This window comes from Melanotaenia boesemani, chromosome 6 (genome assembly GCF_017639745.1).
Source record: "Melanotaenia boesemani isolate fMelBoe1 chromosome 6, fMelBoe1.pri, whole genome shotgun sequence".
Lineage (NCBI taxonomy): Eukaryota > Metazoa > Chordata > Actinopteri > Atheriniformes > Melanotaeniidae > Melanotaenia > Melanotaenia boesemani.
Window position 1 is genome coordinate 32,466,809 of NC_055687.1, and position 17,739 is coordinate 32,484,547.

The window sequence follows — 17,739 nt, forward strand, 5'->3', positions numbered from 1 at the left end:
CAAGCAAATGGGGCAACGAACACATCTGTTGTTTTAAAACATACAAATAATTCTTTTGCTGTGCAACAGGCAGCAGGTTTATATGTAAACAAAACTGAAGCAGGATGTTTATCTTTTTTATTTATTTTTAAAGGGTATAATTATCTGACTAAAAGAGAACATAAGTTCTGATGTGAAAGAATGCAAACCTGCAGATGCACGGCCTTCAAAGACGTGTTAACCCAACCTCATTATTCACTTGACTCATAAATTTAGTAAGAGCTGATGAAGACGTTGAAATATGTACAGAAACAAGGGTTATGTTACCTTTTAATCCCAACTTTATCTTTTACGAACTCCCTTTGCTTCTGTCATCTAATCTTCCGTAAACCACCTGCCGCTTCACCCAGAGGTCATTAACACATATATACCATAATAAACATGCAAAGTGCTTGCTTAACTCATCTGCAAGGACTGTTTAATGCCAAAACAAAAAAATCACAATTTAGGAAAGTTTAAAGTATTTATTAAGTTATTTCTGATAATGAATCATGAAAGAAGACAAAGACGTGATGGGGGTATGGCTGGGGGCTGTACCGGCTGATGGTGTAATTCAAGCCAACAAACAGGCTTAGATATTTAACAGCTATTGTAAGTGAAACGTGAGCAGGAGGAGATGAAAATGCAGCGTTGTCTCCAAACACGTCTCATCAATGTTAATGAGAAGGGAAAGTGCTCAGAGCCCGACTGCTGCTAGTGACGATGCTACGAATTTATACCACCAACACATCAATTACTGGCCTTCAGAATAATATCTACAAGAAATTACAAAGATCATCTTTTATTAGTTCTTGTTTGCTCTGCAAAAAAAAAAAAAAAAACAAACAAACAAAAAAAAACAATCATCTAATCTTTTTCTGTGCTTGTGTTTCAGTTTTTTAAGATGTGACTGTTAAAAAGCATCAGTCAGAGGGCCCAAAACAGCAACGGCTTCGATCTCCACCAGTCCTCCCTGGAAACAAATAAAAGCTTTGGTTTGGACAAAATCTTCACAGAATCAGCGGAAAAGAACAAAGTCAGTGTAAAGAACTCACTCTGGGGAGAGCAGCAACCTGATAAGCAGCTCTGGCTGGAAAGTTAGCACTGAAAACTAGAGAAAGCAGCTCAATTAGGGCATCAGTGCACACAAATTTAATCACATGCACTATAATTGAAGTTTGAAACCTTCAGTCACACAAATCCACAGAAGTAAGATCTACAGGATGTTGGTCTTTAATAATGAAACACAAATTGGATCGCTCATCTTTCATATGAAGTTTTAATGTGCAACATATTCATATTAAAATCTAAGGCATTAAAATAAGGCAGATATTAAGACTGTCATAAGACATAAATAACATCAATGAGGCAAGACAGGCTTATTTGTACAGCACGTTGTGTACAAGACAACTCAGAGTGCTTTACGAAAAACATTAAAAGCATTACAGCAGGGTGCAGAAGAAGCATTAAAAAGTTATAAATCTAAAAATAATAAATAAAAAAGGCCCCAGTCTGCTTGCATATCTAACTGACTTCTTGATTTCCTGCAATAACAGTCAACTACAAAAACAAAGGTTCTTTCAACATGCATGCAGTTTGTAAAAAATGTCATTCTAAATAGAGACTTTTAGATGCAATCCTCTTGTGTTTACTGATAATTATGTGTGAAGAAACATTAACCAGTCACATACTGTAAAGATTCCAGTTCTTATACAGAAACTAATTGTGCAAACTTCGTGCACTGACTTAACACACAAGATGCACACATTTATTACACATTCATGCTACAAAATGCCTAAAAAACTCTGATTTTCTTCAATACAAAGCACCAGTATTGAACAGTAAGATGGAAACGGTCTGCAATGCAGTCACAACAATAGTGACAGATAAAAATGGGTCTGACTTAATGAACATGTCTATTATTCTCTTACTGAAGCTCTAATTGGCAGGAGAGCTTAAAGCATTTTATTCTTTTTGTTCAGTAAGTGCAACGATCACTTGTGACATCTGTATAGTGCTAATCAACCTCAACCACAGCTAAACTCTAATGAACCAGAATGAATGAAAGCACCTGTGAGCATTCACAAAACCTTTTTAGACCATGAATTAGCGCTGCATTTCTGTTGATTAGCACCTCACCCTCATCCAGGCATATACACTAACACATAATGGAATATTCTTAATGAGGGAGTTCATTTCCCTGCAAGGTTTTATGTGCTGTAATTCTCACATCCTTTGCTTTTTTTAGATGAAGGCAGCCTTTCCCCCACTTTTTATTTATTTTTCCTTTCCTTCCTTCAAGAGTATCAGAAGACTTACCAAGCATTGTAAGTGCTCCTGCTACTTACATGACAGAGAAATCAGTAAGGGGTGCCACATCATATGGAACATTATCTTGCACTTAGATTAAGCTTGACCCACTGGCAAGAGCAGCTCAGATTTCATTCTATTAAATGACTGAGCAAACATAAGTAGTCCCTGTTTTCTTCTTCCTATCAAAGCCACTACGCTGTTGTTTCATATGTGTACTTGCTGCTGATGTTTTATTGGCAAATGCATGGATAATGCTTCTCCTGATATATAAGAATAATGCACACCATATTGCATCCTGCAAAAGGAGCATACATGCCAATTAAAAGTGACATGTCACCTCTTTGCCCTCTTTGAATTTATATTGCCTGGGTAATACAGCTTGTGCTGCCACCTAGTGCTCAACTTTGAATTACAAGGTTTAACAGATTAAGCATTGTTGAGTTGTCATGAGTTTAGCATATCATCAACACAGACTAAACATTGCATACTTACCATAAATATATAATATAATACTTACACTGCTTGTAAACATCATTGACATTGTTGAAGTCATTCATGTCAGCTAAGAGCACTGTGGTTTTGACAACTGCGAGGAATGAAAATAAAATGTATGATTGGTTTGCAATAAAGAGTAGAAAAAATCAACATAGATACAAAATACTAATCTTTTTTTAAATCAGGAAAAGGTTTTTTTCTCACCATTCTCATAACCGCATCCAGCAGCTTCAAGGATTTCACCCATATTCACAAGAGCCTGGGAAAAAAAAAGTCAACATCACGACATACAGTCCAAATGTTTTTATACATTATATAATCTGAGCTGCTTGTTATCAGTTATTAAATCATTATACAGCTTGATAACAGATCTTAACACACAACCAGCGTTCTGTAGAACTACAATATATTTAGCCACAAGGATGAGTGTTGCAACAGATGGTGGAGCCCCAACATGACCCTGACCTCTGTAGCTTGACTGAGCGCAAGTGCTAAAGGCAAATACTAATATAATTTTGTCCTTTTTTCTTTCTACTGCAATTCTATGTAGTTATACCAAATAATTATGCTTTTTAAAAAGAACTCTCACTTTCTTCCTAGCCCTTTAAACATTTCCAGAGCAGCTGTTCTGGCTCCGTTTAGCTTGACTTTGCTTTGTGAGACAGGTTGATTTACTTTTAAATAATAAATTCACATACTATTTGAAATAACAAAGCTAAACGCTGTAACTTTCAGTAATGTGAAATCCCGTTATGTTCATAATAACTACAGTAAAACAATCTCATTGGAAAAATCCAGAAATATCTTGAGTCAGTTTCAAGTTTTCTGTGAAGCGTCACCTGTCTGGTTTGAGCTTGAACACCACCCTCCACCAGCTTTCCACTGGCTGGATCCATCCCCAGCTGTCCTGATATATACATGGTCCGATCAACCACCACGGCTTGGCTGGGAGACACACAAACAGGAAAGAAAAGTTACCTAAACTGGATTAAAGCTTGGGTTTATCTCTGTCAGAAAGACAGTGAAATCTCCTCATCCTTACTGCAGAAAAAAGTGAATAAATGCAAGCTACTGACCATGCCTGAGTTTATTTGTCTCCTTTTCAGTTTTCCGAGGTTATGTAGTGTCTGATGCCAGTGTTGGTTTTTAGGGGATCTTTAAAATCAACCCTTCAGGTATAATCAAATATGTACTACAGTGTTGTGCCTTGAACAATCATTGTGTCCACTGATCCTCCTACTGAAAGTGAATGGGTAGCTGTGTCCATATTTTTCACAGGCAGAGTTTACACTTAAGCTGCAATATTCAAACTCTTGAATTTGACTCTTGATACACGATCATGAAACTGCAAATTCCAAAACTTATGAGCACAGTTTGCTATTTTTAATAGTTCAACCTTTCAGCAGATGTTACAGTGCAAAGTACAAGATCCAAAAACACGTACTTTGCCCCGTCAAAGTGAATATGCACCTCACATCCTTTCACCCAGAAAACAAGACTAATGGAAAAAAAAAACTGTATACTAGCCACTGTAACTGTATTATACAAGATACAAGATAAGTAATGAGAAACAGAAGAATCAAACAAAACGACGGATCCTCAGTACTTTTGTCGTTCTTTACACGTAAAAATGGTCATGCGTTTGCTCTATACATGCTGTCAAGTATGGCATTTTAATTTAAAACTCCCCTCACCTGTATGGGCCGATAGCAGCAGGAGCTTTAGTTGTGCTAATAATTCTCCTCATTAGTCCAGCCATTTTTTCTGACAGCACGCAGGTCCACGAGTGAAAACAAGCAGTTCAACAGAGCTGCAAAGTGAGGAGGTGAAACAGAAACGACAGACAAGATTTTACCGTAAATGATATACTCAATGTGCAACATGCCTGTAAGGTGAGAAAACAAGGGAAAAACAAAGAAAAAGAAAGAAAAAAGAAAAAAGACTAAAGAAAAGAAAAGAAAAGAAAGGAAAAGAAAAGGAAAGATAGGAACGAAAAGAAAAGAAAATGTACTGGTCATTTTTTGTTGCGCCTGTATACTACACATACATTGAACGCATCATATCCGGAAGGAATGAAGACGCCAACTAGCATGAGGAAAACTCACATGGTTGCTAACTGTGAAAAGAGAGGACGCCTACATTTTGGGTGAAGTGTCAGACATACATATGAGATACTTTGAAATCTTAAAATAAATCTGCTGTAGGTGATCCTTTTGTAACTGTTACTCAGCAATATTTTATTAGTAGTGTTTGGTCAAGATGACATTAACTTTTTGTGAGCTAATATTGCTAGCAGGCTAATGCTCGTGCAGTTGTTTGGAGTGTCAGCTTTTCGTTCAGCAAGAAGTGGTAGCTGTGTCTTGTTTTCCTACAGAAAATGTCTACAGCTAAAGTCAAAATGCGGGAGAAGAAGATGAGGAATCAGCCTGCCAGCGTGCAGTATCCATCTTCCCCACATAATGTGGAGAGACACTCAGAGAATGGAGGAGACACTCCTGCCGCAGGTATTAACGTCATAGCATTTGTTGCTGCTTGACAGCAGCTCTGCAGGCTGTCTGCCATTAGAAGAGAGCAATAACAGGTTCAGGAGTGTTTGTGAGTTTATCCCATTTTGCCGGTGCCAGCAGGAGTAATGAAAGACGAATCTATTTAACTGGATTGCCATTTTATTAAGATGAACTCATTTTATGGCCTCAACCTAAACGGAACAATTCAATTTAAATCAGCGTGTGTTTAATGCCTTGAAAAGTTAAGCATACGCAAAACTAACTAATTCTATTTTTGAAGGTGGCCCATCTCATGTGCATCCTTCCTCAGAGAAGAACAAGAAACCCCCCCACAAGGGTGGATGGGTCCGTGGACATCATAAAGATGGTGGTGGATATGCCAAGGAGATGCCCAGTTTTATCACTGGTATAGACATTCTCCTTCCCTTGCGATCTCAAAGCTTTACAATCTGTCATAAATTATTGTACTGCAAGAAACAAAAAATTATCAGTGTACTTCTTGTACTTTAAGATCATCTGTTACTTAAGAGAAAAGAATAGTTAAACATTACCACCTGAAAACAGAGTTTAAAGAAGGATATAGCATCACAGAATTAGAAAAATGACAGTCACAAAGTTGTTAATGAAACCAAAACGGATAATTTTTCATTTTCCTCCTTACCAAGCTGGAGCTTTTGCCAGGGCCAGGGCTGCAGAGGTGAATGCCATGTTGAAAGCAGTCACCAAAACAACAAGCAGCAGTCACGTGTTTCAGGCTCTGCCCAAACACATGAGAAGACGAGCCATGAGCCATAACACAAAGCGGCTCCCTCGCAGACTGAGAGACGTAGCCAACAGAATGGTAGTTTTTAAATTATGTTTTACTTTTGGCATACAAAAATGTTCCACCTCTGAGTGCCCCTCAGATGCAGAGACATGTCTGTTCTCTTCATCCACCAGCGAGAGAAGAGCCTTAAGGCCGGCTCAAAGAAGAAAAAGGAAACAACAAAGAGCAAGAGCCGCAAAGCTCGCCGGCGTCATGGAAACCTGCTGCTGGAGTTCAACCGCCGCCAGCGGAAGAACATTTGGCTGGAGACGCACATTTGGCACGCCAAACGTTTCCACATGGTTAAAAAGTGGGGATACTGTCTCGGGGACAGGCCCACATTCAAATGCTACCGGCCGTGCTACAGAGCAATGAGCAGCCACTGCCTCCTGCAGGTAACCACACAGAACGAAAGTGTTCCTTGTGCTTTATTTACTGGACTTGAAACTATATCACTTCTAGGAAAACGGGCTCAAATCTTTTTGACTCTCTCTACTTAGGACCATTCCTATTACTGCTGTATAGAACTACAGGGCGAGGAAGACAAGCTGTTGGCTGCTCTGTCACAGTTAGCCAGCAAGGAGGCAGGTGAGTACAGATCCATTAGATTACTCTTAATTAACTCCTTAAAAATACTTTGGATTTGTAAAGTTTTCTTCTTTGGGTTTTTAGTGTTTGATGTTATTTTCAGTGTGGTGTTATAAGCTGTGATTTGTTTTTCTAGGGCCTACGTTTGCTGCAGCTTCATGTCTATCAGGGTGCAGACAGGGCATGATTACAGTGTACAAAGCAGGACAGTACCCCTCACAGCCCCTGGGCCCTGTCACCTTCCTTTGGAGACCCCGAATGCAGGGTTCAACTCACAGGCAGCTGTGGATCTGGGCTCATCCCACTCTTAAGCAGGTATGACTAGCTTTAAGTGCTAATTTCAGAATATAGCAGATAATACAGAGAAAATCAGAGGAATAGTGTTAATTGATAGATATTGTCATCTTTCCAGGATCTTCTCCCTGAATTACAAAGTGTGTGCCAGTGTGACGAGGCTGTTGTACCTCCAGTTTTACCAGTAGTCACATCTGCAGAGGTAAATCCTGCCTTAGACTCAGAGCCAAAGCCTGAAAATGCTTCTAAAGCCAAGCTGGTAATTGGAACCAAGAGAAAGCGAAGCCGTAAGGATGTCAGCGAACCTCCTGCAAAGAAGATTCTGGGAGATGGAACCAGATTTCCTGGCACCCCAGTTACGTGGAAGTCCAGCTCCACTGGGATGGTTATAAAGTTAGTGAAACGTCTAAGTTTAATTTACGATCTAACCTCTTCTTGACGAGACCTATATTACTGTATCCTGTCAGAAATGACATACCCACAATAAATTGGATTAACTTCAAAACCACAGGGGCTGTATGTACAATGTTGGTTGAGACGTGAGATTACTACAGAAGTGTCACAGTCAAGATGTGTGTTACTGTGTCGAAGTAAATTCACCTGTAATACAGTAGAACATATAAATGGTTCTCTTTGAAAACCAGACCATAGCAGCCCAGTTCATCTAGGAGTTAGTAATATCTGAGGAACTGTTCTACAGGAGAAGATAAAAACATAAACCTGAGCAGATTTACAGATGTTTTAAGAGGTGTTATGCAGGTAAATATCTCAGGAAGCCATCAGGCGATGATGGACATCTATCAGTGGTTTGAGTCAGGAGCACCCAGGGATAGCCCCCACATTCACCTTAGGAACACAATGAGGATCCAGAAAGATAGTATATGATAGAAAGGGTGAATACTTCACTATAAAATCTCCTTCATCTTCATGGAAACCAGCAGGAGCTTCATGATTCACTTAAAAGGCAGAGTCATAGAAGAACACAGTTTTTAGAGCTGGAATAAAACTTTTATTTATGTATTAGAGGTTTTTTCTGTGCTACATTCGGCTGCCACAGTGATGAGACACATTTTTGTAATCAGCAGTCTCTGCGTTCATATGACACCTTGTTTGTGTGTAGAAATGAGCAGAAGCTCTAAAGTGAACAGAGCTGTTGTCATGTTTTTGTTATATTCCCATATAATTGCTTGGTGTTTGAACTGCATTTGGTTTGGATGCTAGTGCTTGGTAGAGTTTTAACTTGGTTTCTCACCATGATTTAGGTATGCTATATGTTAGATGTGCTTCCTTGTGGGTGCAAAGATCTTCTGTACTGCTTGTATCTCATGCAGCCCCCAATACAGGTGGTTCTTGTGATGGAGATGCTAAGTAAACTTTATTGTCTGTTTGTTGCAGTGATCTAACAATGGAGATCATACGCTACCGCCTGATTGGACCGCAGTCCCATTCTGTGCTGGCGGAAACTTTGGAAGCAGCTACAGACTGTGATGTAAACACCATGACTTGAATAAACTCTGCAGTGTATTTGCTTTTCATACACTGAATAACTGAATCTATGTTTTTGTCTTTCAGGATGTGAGCCAGTCTTCCTTCTGGTGGCCCCAGCACTGCAAAGATGAGAGCAAGATGACTCTGCATCAACAACAAGCGGATGTCTTTCACATACTTAAAAGTTTGTTTTTCTTCTCTTTTACATGTCTTTCACATGTGCTTGTTTGTTTACTCTGCGATTATGCGTTATTATTCTTTTTGGTGTGATTCATCCAGGTATTTATTCAACCGGAGAGCTCCCCCCAGGCACAGTACTGGGGCTCACTGTGGATGACCCCAGACTGACTTTACCATCAAAGAAGGTTAAAGCTTTACCATGCGTAAACCAGGCCCAAGGTAAAATCTGACCTTCTACAAAGACTGTGCAGGAGGGGAAATTGGTTTACTTAAAATTTAGTTTAAATCTTGCATGATGCACATTTACATCACACTGTATGTAAACGGGGATCTTACCTTTTCTCATGGCAATTGTAAACTGACCATTTAATGAGTCGTAAAGAGCAGCCGATCACACAATCATTCTGTTGTTACTAGTCCTGAGGCTGTTTGAGTACGCATCTGGTTCTGTGCTCCGGGGGGCCTCTGCCTGGCCATGCAGATGTTCCAGGTTCGATTCCTGGCAGGACCCTGTACTCCAAACACATCCTCAGTGACTGACAACAGACTGATTGTTTTAAGTATGGCGGAAATAGTCAAAAGATGACGTTTCCAGCAAGATTTTCATTTTTCTTGCCTCACCATCAGTCATGATCTGTCCATCCAACACAAGATTAAGCCCAAAATTATTTTTTAAATGATATAACCTAATTGTCATTGCTCACATGGATCTTTTTGTAAGGTTTATGAAAAGAATAACAGTTTCATTGCTTTACTTTAAAACTATTCTGCATTGTACATATCAGATTGAACACATGGAGCTGGGGAAATCTTTTGGTTCCTTCCTGCAGGTTAAACACAATTTACTTTTTTTCTATTTAAAAAGCTGATCAGTGTGGTATTTTTGTCCTGAATACACCATTTGTCATTATTCTCATTCCATGAATGAGACTGATTGTAGAATCTGCCTAACTATTCCTCTCCCCCCATCAGCCTCTTATAACAAATTGTAATCAGGGCAGCATTGTAGTTCACGTTTCTCTGATAAATTCCAGCAGGAGAAGGCTGTATCATTAACATGTCTTTCACCCCGAGACAAAATTCATTCACAGTGGACTGTCTGGACCTTTTCTTCTTTTGTCATTTAAAGAAAGAAAAAAGTTTCTCTGTCCCACAATTATTTTTTTAAAGCAATTTTTTAGTCAGAATGACAAAGCCAAAACATGAAATAAGGGATATTCAGCATCCCTTAACAGTAGTAATAAGTTTAACAGTGTCTTTGTTGTTTTGGAGGGCAGACCTGTGATCCTCAGCCTTGTGGTTTTGCAGCCCCCACCAGAGAAAAATGTTTGTAAATTTGATTATGTTTAGACTAAGAGGATTAACTTTCAGTGAATAGATTAACTAATTTATCTGAAATTTATTTAGTGGAACCTGGAGTGGGTTTCACACTGTACATTTAATCAATATTGCTTGCAGCAATAGTGAAACTAAGAGGTTATTCCATGTTTATTTAGGACAAGCAGCTTTTAATAACATAATTACTTTTAAAAGACTAGATTTCAGATGATTAAAAACTATGGTTTTCATTTGTAAAATGGTTGCTAAAGACACACAAACACAGATAATTGAGGATCAGAAGCTTCATACAAGCCAATCTCAAAGAATTGCAAACATGACTTCTGTTGCCCTCCATCGTGTGGGATATTTCATGTTTGTTTTATTTGCCTGTTTATTTAATAAAAAGAGCTATTGTAATGGAGAGACTGCTGTAGTGAATGCTGCTGGTCATTTGAATGTGGGGTTTATGTCTCTGTGTGTAGTGAAGCTGGTTATGCAGAAGCAGGCTGTGTATCTGTTTGTTTAGAGGATGAGAAGTGGAGGCAGCTGATGTTACGAGGAGTACCAGAGCACTGCTGTCAGAGTTTCTTGTGGGATCAGTCTGTCCGTGACAACGTCACTAATAACAAGATATCAGAGCAGGTAACTTATGGCATACAGTAATCTGCATGAGTCGCAGTTTATCTTAACCACTCTGTTTATAAAAGCATAAACAATCACAAGCTGGGAAGCTGCTCTTACCTGGAGCTTTTCTGTGTACTGCCTAAAGGAGTTGAACCGTATGAGGAGCGAGGTGCTGGTGCCAGGCTCCAGGCTGAGTCCCACCCCGCCACAAGGCCGCATCCCCATTCTACTGGTTCATCACCCTGGCAAGCAGGTGGGGACTGAGATGAGCACCTGGGGAGCGGGTTGGGACCTGCTCCTTCCTAAAGGCTGGGGCATGGCCTTCTGGGTGCCACTGGTAGGTAGCATGAACATTTATCTGACAGAAACTTCTTTTGCCATGAATTTTACATCAGATTAGTTTTTACAGCACTGAAAGTTGGCATTATAAGCTTTAATTTCATAACTTGGTTAAATGAATGCTGGTACTTAGTAGTGTGGTGGTTGAGTTGTGTGAAAGCTGCATTGTAATGTTGTTGGACAAGATTATATCACATGATATTTAAGTTAGGCATGGCCTGCTGTAACTGTAAGTACATTCATCCACACACAACACGCTAGAGATGTCAACAGTATATATTCATGTTTACTCACTTTAGTTAATTTATAAGAAAAATGAAGAACACTACTCTGAAAGCACTTTAAATGTTTTTCCCCCCCTGATACTTCATATCTAGTGTTTCTATTTTATGTAGAATAATCCATAGTTTCATGTTTTGTGATATATTATCCAGTTCGCTTCATCTAATATGCCTTGACTGTATTAATTAATTCAGAAAAAGGGATCTTGAATTTATGGATTATGTTGTATAGGAAATAAAGTTAGTATATGATGAGGATACATATGGTTAGGAAAAATGGTGAAAGATGTTTTTCTTTTAGTGTCATCATTGACCAGAAGTGAGCAGGAGTAGCTTAAAACTTAGAGATGTGCCCTCATGTTTGCCAAATTTTCTGTAATTTGAACTCCTTTTCTGTCTCCTTTCTGCCCCGTCCAGGTTTACAGGGGAGTTCGAGTGGCTGGGCTTCACATGAGCCTGAAACACTCCCAAAATAAAGCAGCTCCACACTTTCCCCATGATTATCCCGACTGCCCTGCTGGGATTCGTTTTCAGGAAGAGCAAGAGACTGAGCTCCTGGACAAATTCAAAAGGTCAGCTGAGGACTGAACAGGGAGGAAAGTAAAAATAACAGTATTGTGTGAGACTGCTAGAAAAGCACAGTTTTCAGCAGGGATGGCTTGTGGTGCAAAAGTTTGCCTTTTTTGTTTGTTCTTGCATGTTGCATATTCTGGCATACGATGGAGAGGAAATTCCTAAGAACTTGACTGTGAAGGTCTGTTGTACTGATGAAGGTTCTCCAGTATATTTAAAATTAACCTATAAACTATGAAGCAACATGATTTTAAAAACAAACTTAAGTAGTAATGAGACAAAAATGGGATGAGAATTTTAGCAAAAAGAGCTTTGAGGTTTGTTTGAGTGCAAAGTCACCTACAAGCAAAGATCATATTCACTCTATATTTAGTGGAGAGGTTATCAGCAGAGTAGGAATCTTGACAGGGATGTGCTCTGAATCCTTGATCCCATTTCATTTAAAAAATGTGGATCTTTCTCAGCATGCTGATAAGATGGTAATAAGACTGGCCTCCCCTACTGTCCACCAATTGACAGTCGTGTTGTACAGACTGGCAGTGTTGCCCTAAAAGTTTGACAAGGACATGACCTTCCAAATCTTCTACAGGCGTCCCCCTGCCAAAAGGACCAATTACATTAAACATGGCTGTCTGGCTCCTTTCCGTTGCCCTTGGCAACAGCTGGCAGAGGAATGGGAGGTCCTCACAAGAGAGGGAGGAGAGACAGGGAAAGGAGATGGACAGACCCAAAGCACACCAGAGATGGATGCCATGATGCAGGAGAGGTCACAAGACATCGCTGTGACGAAGCCTCCGAGCTACTTCACCGTTCTAAGGTGACTGTTATATCCTTTCATGTTATTGATGAAATAAGCTTTTATCAATATCACTTTATAAAGAACACCACAGGTTCAATCCAAGGTCTTTTCAAAGATTTAATATTTAAAACATTTAAACAACTCTTCTAACTATATTAATGCATCAGACTTCTAAAGGTGCCGTGGGTAAAATGTGTTTTTGCAGCCTTGGGCTTAAATTATCGCTTCCTTTTATATATATATATATATATATATATTTATATATTTATATATATATATTTATATTGAGAGAAACCAGTTGAGCTTTTGACAGGCTTAATGCTTTTCCAGTCTACCTCCCTTTCATCATAATGTCTCTTGATGAGAATACCCAAAGTACATCCAGCTTTAAATTGCTGCAATACATCACATAGATTAGTAGAGAAGAAGAGCTGCATCTGTCCTCATGAAACACTCTCATAAGCTTTGAGTAATGTGAATGATGCTATGAGAATAAAGTTGGATGGATTTTTACAGTTCATTGGCTGGCTTTTTGCTTTTAGCTTGAGGAAATAAAAATGTTATTTAAGAAAATTTTTATGTCTGTCTGGGCACCCAATGGGGCAGATGAAAATGGATCTTTTCCTTTTTAGTATTAAGCTCCTGTTCTAAATGGATACTGTTTTTTTTAATGCTTTCCAGAAATAGAAAGCCTTTGAGGCTTCTGTCTGCCTGGTGCAGACCTACAACATCAAAAGGTCAGAGGGTGCGCTGTGTCGGGGAGGTGCCGCCTGTCAGCCGCTCAGCTGTCATGTCTCTTCTCGCAGCACATGGAATGAGTCTGGTGTGGGTGCGTGCGTCGCTGCTGTCCAAGGGCAAACCAGAACTCCATGCCATGCTGTGTGTGCCAACTGCAGAGGATCTAAAGCTACTGGGAAAACATCAAGGAAGTAGTGGCCCCCAAGAGCCTCCACATAGAGACCACTTTAAAAGCAAAATTAAACGTCAGAAGAAGGGCTCCAAGAAGCTTCCCTCTTCTGATAACACTGAAGGTAAAGGATCAGAATTTCCTGATGACTCAGACCCAGTTACATCCAAAGAACCCAAATCACCCACCCAGTCTTCATCAGACCTCGTCTTAGGCCTGTGGCCGGATCCTCTGCCAAGCGTGACTTCACACTGCTCTAGGGTAACTCTGGGGTGGGTCACTCAGGGTGACTTCTCCCTGTCTGCAGGCTGTGGGGAGGCTCTGGGGTTTGTCAGTGTTGCAGGTCTCCTTAATACCCTCCTAAACCAGCCAATAGAACATAGAGGAAAGCTGCTACTGCGCAACCCCACCTCCCTGCATTACCGCTTTGCTAAGATCAATATCGAGGTGTGACTCTTACCCTATGCTGAACTGGGTGCAGAGGCTTTACATTAGAGGGAATTAAAAATACTTTAATTTAAGGTCATTTAATGCAAACCCTGTGCCTTGGCTAATGACATTCACTGAGCATGACTAAAAGCTACCTGGTGACATTACTGAAAACTGTAATTTTGGTTGTTTGCTATACATCAGGAGTTTCTAATAGACAGTTACTTGTATTTTCAGATTTGATTTCCAGTGAATGCCCTTGTCCAAGAGAAGCTCCCTAAATGAATCAGACCAATGCTGCAACTGGAGGAAATAATAAACTTTTCTTTACTGGGTTTCCAAAAGGATTTAAATAGCCTCTTTGATCCCTGCACATTTATGTTCAGGTTATTCTATTATTTAAAAAATCAAACCTATCAGTAAAAATGTTTTGTTTGAACATAATAAAGAAAAAAACAAAAAAAAACAAAACAAACTAAACATCATGTAATGTTTGTGTAAAATGGCTTATTATAACTAAAGGTTCTCATAAGGAAATTAATCTAACAGATCTAACTTTCATTCCTCTGGTAGTTACTGGCATGAGCAGTGGTTTCCCACACATCCCATAATGTGTAGGTGGCAGAGAGTTTTGTTGCTTGGCAACGCTACTGTTTGGTACCAGTTAAATATATAGTCTGAGGTTTATCTGAGGTAAAGATGGGATGTGCACTGGTGATAAAACAAGTCATTTTACATCATCATGAAGATGGAGCTCATTGTTATAAATGTATGTATTTAAACTCAAAATCTGCCGATGATCAATATTGGCTACTTAAAACAGCACCAAGAATGAAAAATAACTGCTTTTAGTGAATTCCCTTTGGATCAGCACAGCTACAGAGCTGCATCGTCGTCTGAGCCCCTCCCCCACCAGCAGAGGGCACTAGTGCACTTATTGTGCTGCATGATGAAATCCTCAGACTTGCATCATGGACTTGAATTAAACACACAGACCAGTTTATTTGCTTGATTAAAATAATTGTTAATCTGAAAAGCATCTGTCACCTTTCTTTCTTATTACAGCTCTGGAAATAAATGTAGTTGCTAGTGAAGTGTCTGTCATACTTTCATCCTGAGGAGTTTAATCTCATCTTTGTCCGTTTTTTTTTCCTCACAAGGTATTGTTGACATTTACACCACTTGACGCCACATTGGGTAACAAATGTAATCCACCAACACTGGCACCGGTTTCAGTTGTTGCCTCCATGATAATTTTATCTATAAATAAAGATTATGTTGAACCCAGTAAAAGGCCTGCATGTACACAGACAAATCCACCAAAATAGCAGTCCCAACAGATGGAGCCAGTCCTATGAGTCGTCTGTTTGGCCAGCTCTGTTGCACATGAGTTTGGCTGCCAGTGATCCGTATGTTTGAGCCTTTGCCTCAGGCTGCACTTTGTCTGTATGCCGTCTCCCTGTGAACATGGACAGCACAGCTCATTAGATGGACCCTGCTGCTAGGGCTGCAGACATTTACAGTCAGATGAAACCAGGGTCGCTGCTGCCTAAACTCATTCTGTCTCTACCTGGGTTGTTTGGCAATGCACCGTTTTGTAAGGAGAGCTAATTAAAAAGAAAAACTCACCAGGAATTCTATCCATTGCAATGAAATTGCGGTCTTGCTGCTTTATTTTTGGTCTGTTTCGGGTTATCAGAAAAACTCCAAGAAAGGACAGAAGACAACTGGGAAATAGTTTCAGGCATGATTAACACCACATTACAGCAAATAAAACATGGTGACAGCTTGCAGTGAGTTAAGTTTCTGAAAACTTACCCAAATAAGAACATAAAAATGTTCAGTAAAGCCAAGCCTTCAAATTCCTGGTAAAATATTATCCCTGCAAAAAGGAAAGAGCACATGAAAATGCATTTCTCTCCAGTAACTACAGGGATTATCTCTTGTGCTGACTGGTTTTTAAACATGGCTCAAGCATACATGAACATACGTTGACTGGGTAAGTAAACAAGGCTCAAAATGATCTATTATAAAAACATTTTCTACACAGAACAGATGAGATTTCTGTCCATTAGTTACTCTGACCATCATCAGGTTACAACAAGACAATAATATTCTTCATTGTGAAACTAATCTTAAAGGAGAAATGATCCCACGGATGTTTTCACACCGCTGATATAATATACAAGCAATTTGTTGTTCAGTGCAGTCAATTGTGGGTTATTCGTGTGGGTGGACAGAGCAATAGTAATACCAGGAGCTCTTCAGAAAAGGTGAGAGCAACTGAAAACACCACAAATTCATGTGATGTGTCCCTGCTTGATTGTAGGAAGTTAGGGCAAAATGCTGGAAAGATTGTTTTTTTTTTTTAGCAGATATCTTCTCTTGATATCTTTTTGACTACACTCCACTGAAGCAGCATTGAAATCAGGTTGAAATAATGCCAGAAGAAAAGCAAGAAACACGGAAAGTGATTTAATAAAAGTGAGGTCCATTCAGGCTACTCAGAAATGGTTTGTTTAGACTGTGACAGGTTGGTTTTCCTTCAGGATCAAACTGCTTCTGAGAAACATTTCTCTCGTTATTTTCCTTGACAGTATAATACAAACTCTACCTGACAGACAACGCTATAAATAATTTGGGGCTTTCGCTGAACAACGGTTCCCGGGTCTTTCACACATGCAGGAGCGAATTGGCATCTTGGCTACCTATTGTATGTGTGTGTGTGTATGTGTTGCATCATGGTTTGATTTTGGCTTTTGCAGCACGTCATTAGAGAATGTGCATGTCTGTTTGTGAGTATGAAACATGATCCTCAGGCAACTCTGAAAGGATTATGCTGCCTAATCTGTGTTCTCTCACTGTCAACAAATCTTATGAAAAAACTAAATCCAACATTTTATTAGTCTTACAAAACTCGCTTCCCTTTGTTATCTCACAACCCCCTGGAAAAAATGACAGAAATACCCATCCTTAGAAGACTTCAATTTAATTGTTTTTATTTAAAAACAGATCCATTCATCTATTATCTATAGTCACTTAGTCCAATGTCAGGTTGCTGGGAGGCCTGGACAAGCCGATATTAGGCAAGAGACATGGTACACCCTGGACAGGTTGCCAGTCCATCACAGAGAGGCAAACGACCATCTCACATCCATAATCACTCCAACGTAAAATCTAGAAACGTCATTTAAACTAACACTTGTGTTTTGGACTCTAAGAGGAAGCTGGAGTACCCACAAATAACCCACACATACTTAAGTAGAGCATGCAAACCCACACCGAAAGGCCCCCAGCCGAGGCTCAAACCTGGAACCTCCTTGCTATGAGGTGATACAACAGAAATAATGGGCCATTCTTTCTTTAATCAAGAAGAGGAAAGAAATGATAAAGTAAGGAGCTAAAACAAGGAAACAAACAAAAAAAAAAAACTAATAGTCCTTTGTTTTAGCTGTCTCTTCTGGCTCTTTTGACAGCTTTAATTCTTTGAGGTTTGGACAATAATACTGATCAATCAGGTTGACAATTCATACTGGTGCAGGTATTTGTTGTAGAAATGTACAAATTACAGGGTCATTGATTTTTCTTTTTCCTCACGATTGACATCCTTTATTTGTTCTAAAAATAAAAATGGCAGCAGTTTCAACAATTGTAATAAAATTTAAATTTTGTTTTAAAAAGCCACAACGTCCAGCTGAATCTTTAAAAGAAAAAGTTAATTTTAAAAGCAACATTCACTGGAAAATTTGCTGTGAGTTCATGTTATGTTGTTTGGGCAC

At 39.4% G+C, this 17,739-nt stretch overlaps 3 protein-coding genes across 5 annotated transcripts in view; 1 reads left to right on the plus strand and 2 right to left on the minus strand.

Annotated features, from left to right (window-relative positions):
- Positions 1-297: 297 nt before the first annotated feature.
- LOC121641471 (2-iminobutanoate/2-iminopropanoate deaminase-like) lies at positions 298-4,636 on the minus strand. The gene is made up of 6 exons (XM_041987609.1): positions 4,521-4,636; positions 3,666-3,771; positions 3,031-3,085; positions 2,849-2,917; positions 1,074-1,129; positions 298-991 (listed from the first exon to the last, which is right to left on the minus strand). The coding sequence occupies exons 1-6, from the start codon at positions 4,583-4,585 to the stop codon at positions 932-934; spliced, it is 411 nt and encodes a 136-aa protein (XP_041843543.1). The 5' UTR covers positions 4,586-4,636; the 3' UTR covers positions 298-931.
- A 264-nt stretch (positions 4,637-4,900) lies between these two features.
- Positions 4,901-13,984, plus strand: pop1 (POP1 homolog, ribonuclease P/MRP subunit). 3 transcript variants are annotated; one of them, XM_041987606.1, is made up of 16 exons: positions 4,901-4,972; positions 5,201-5,330; positions 5,614-5,739; positions 5,999-6,174; positions 6,273-6,533; positions 6,639-6,726; positions 6,863-7,041; positions 7,139-7,413; positions 8,416-8,509; positions 8,593-8,692; positions 8,788-8,907; positions 10,514-10,650; positions 10,778-10,969; positions 11,670-11,824; positions 12,415-12,642; positions 13,306-13,984. In XM_041987606.1, exons 2-16 carry the CDS (start codon positions 5,204-5,206, stop codon positions 13,982-13,984), a joined length of 2,937 nt encoding a protein of 978 aa, XP_041843540.1. In that variant the 5' UTR covers positions 4,901-4,972; positions 5,201-5,203. The 3 variants fall into 3 exon arrangements, with proteins under 3 accessions (XP_041843540.1, XP_041843539.1, XP_041843541.1); XM_041987605.1 differs by having other exon boundaries at positions 4,913-5,026; XM_041987607.1 differs by having other exon boundaries at positions 4,913-5,026; positions 10,535-10,650.
- LOC121641469 (NIPA-like protein 2) overlaps positions 12,729-17,739 on the minus strand; it is a 34,819-nt gene continuing 29,808 nt past the window's right edge. Inside the window, exons 9-11 of the mRNA XM_041987608.1 lie at positions 15,779-15,842; positions 15,590-15,687; positions 12,729-15,419 (exon numbers count right to left, since the gene is read on the minus strand). Coding sequence (XP_041843542.1) covers positions 15,313-15,419; positions 15,590-15,687; positions 15,779-15,842 — 269 coding nt within the window. The 3' untranslated portion in view covers positions 12,729-15,312. The remainder of the gene's footprint in view (positions 15,420-15,589; positions 15,688-15,778; positions 15,843-17,739) is intronic.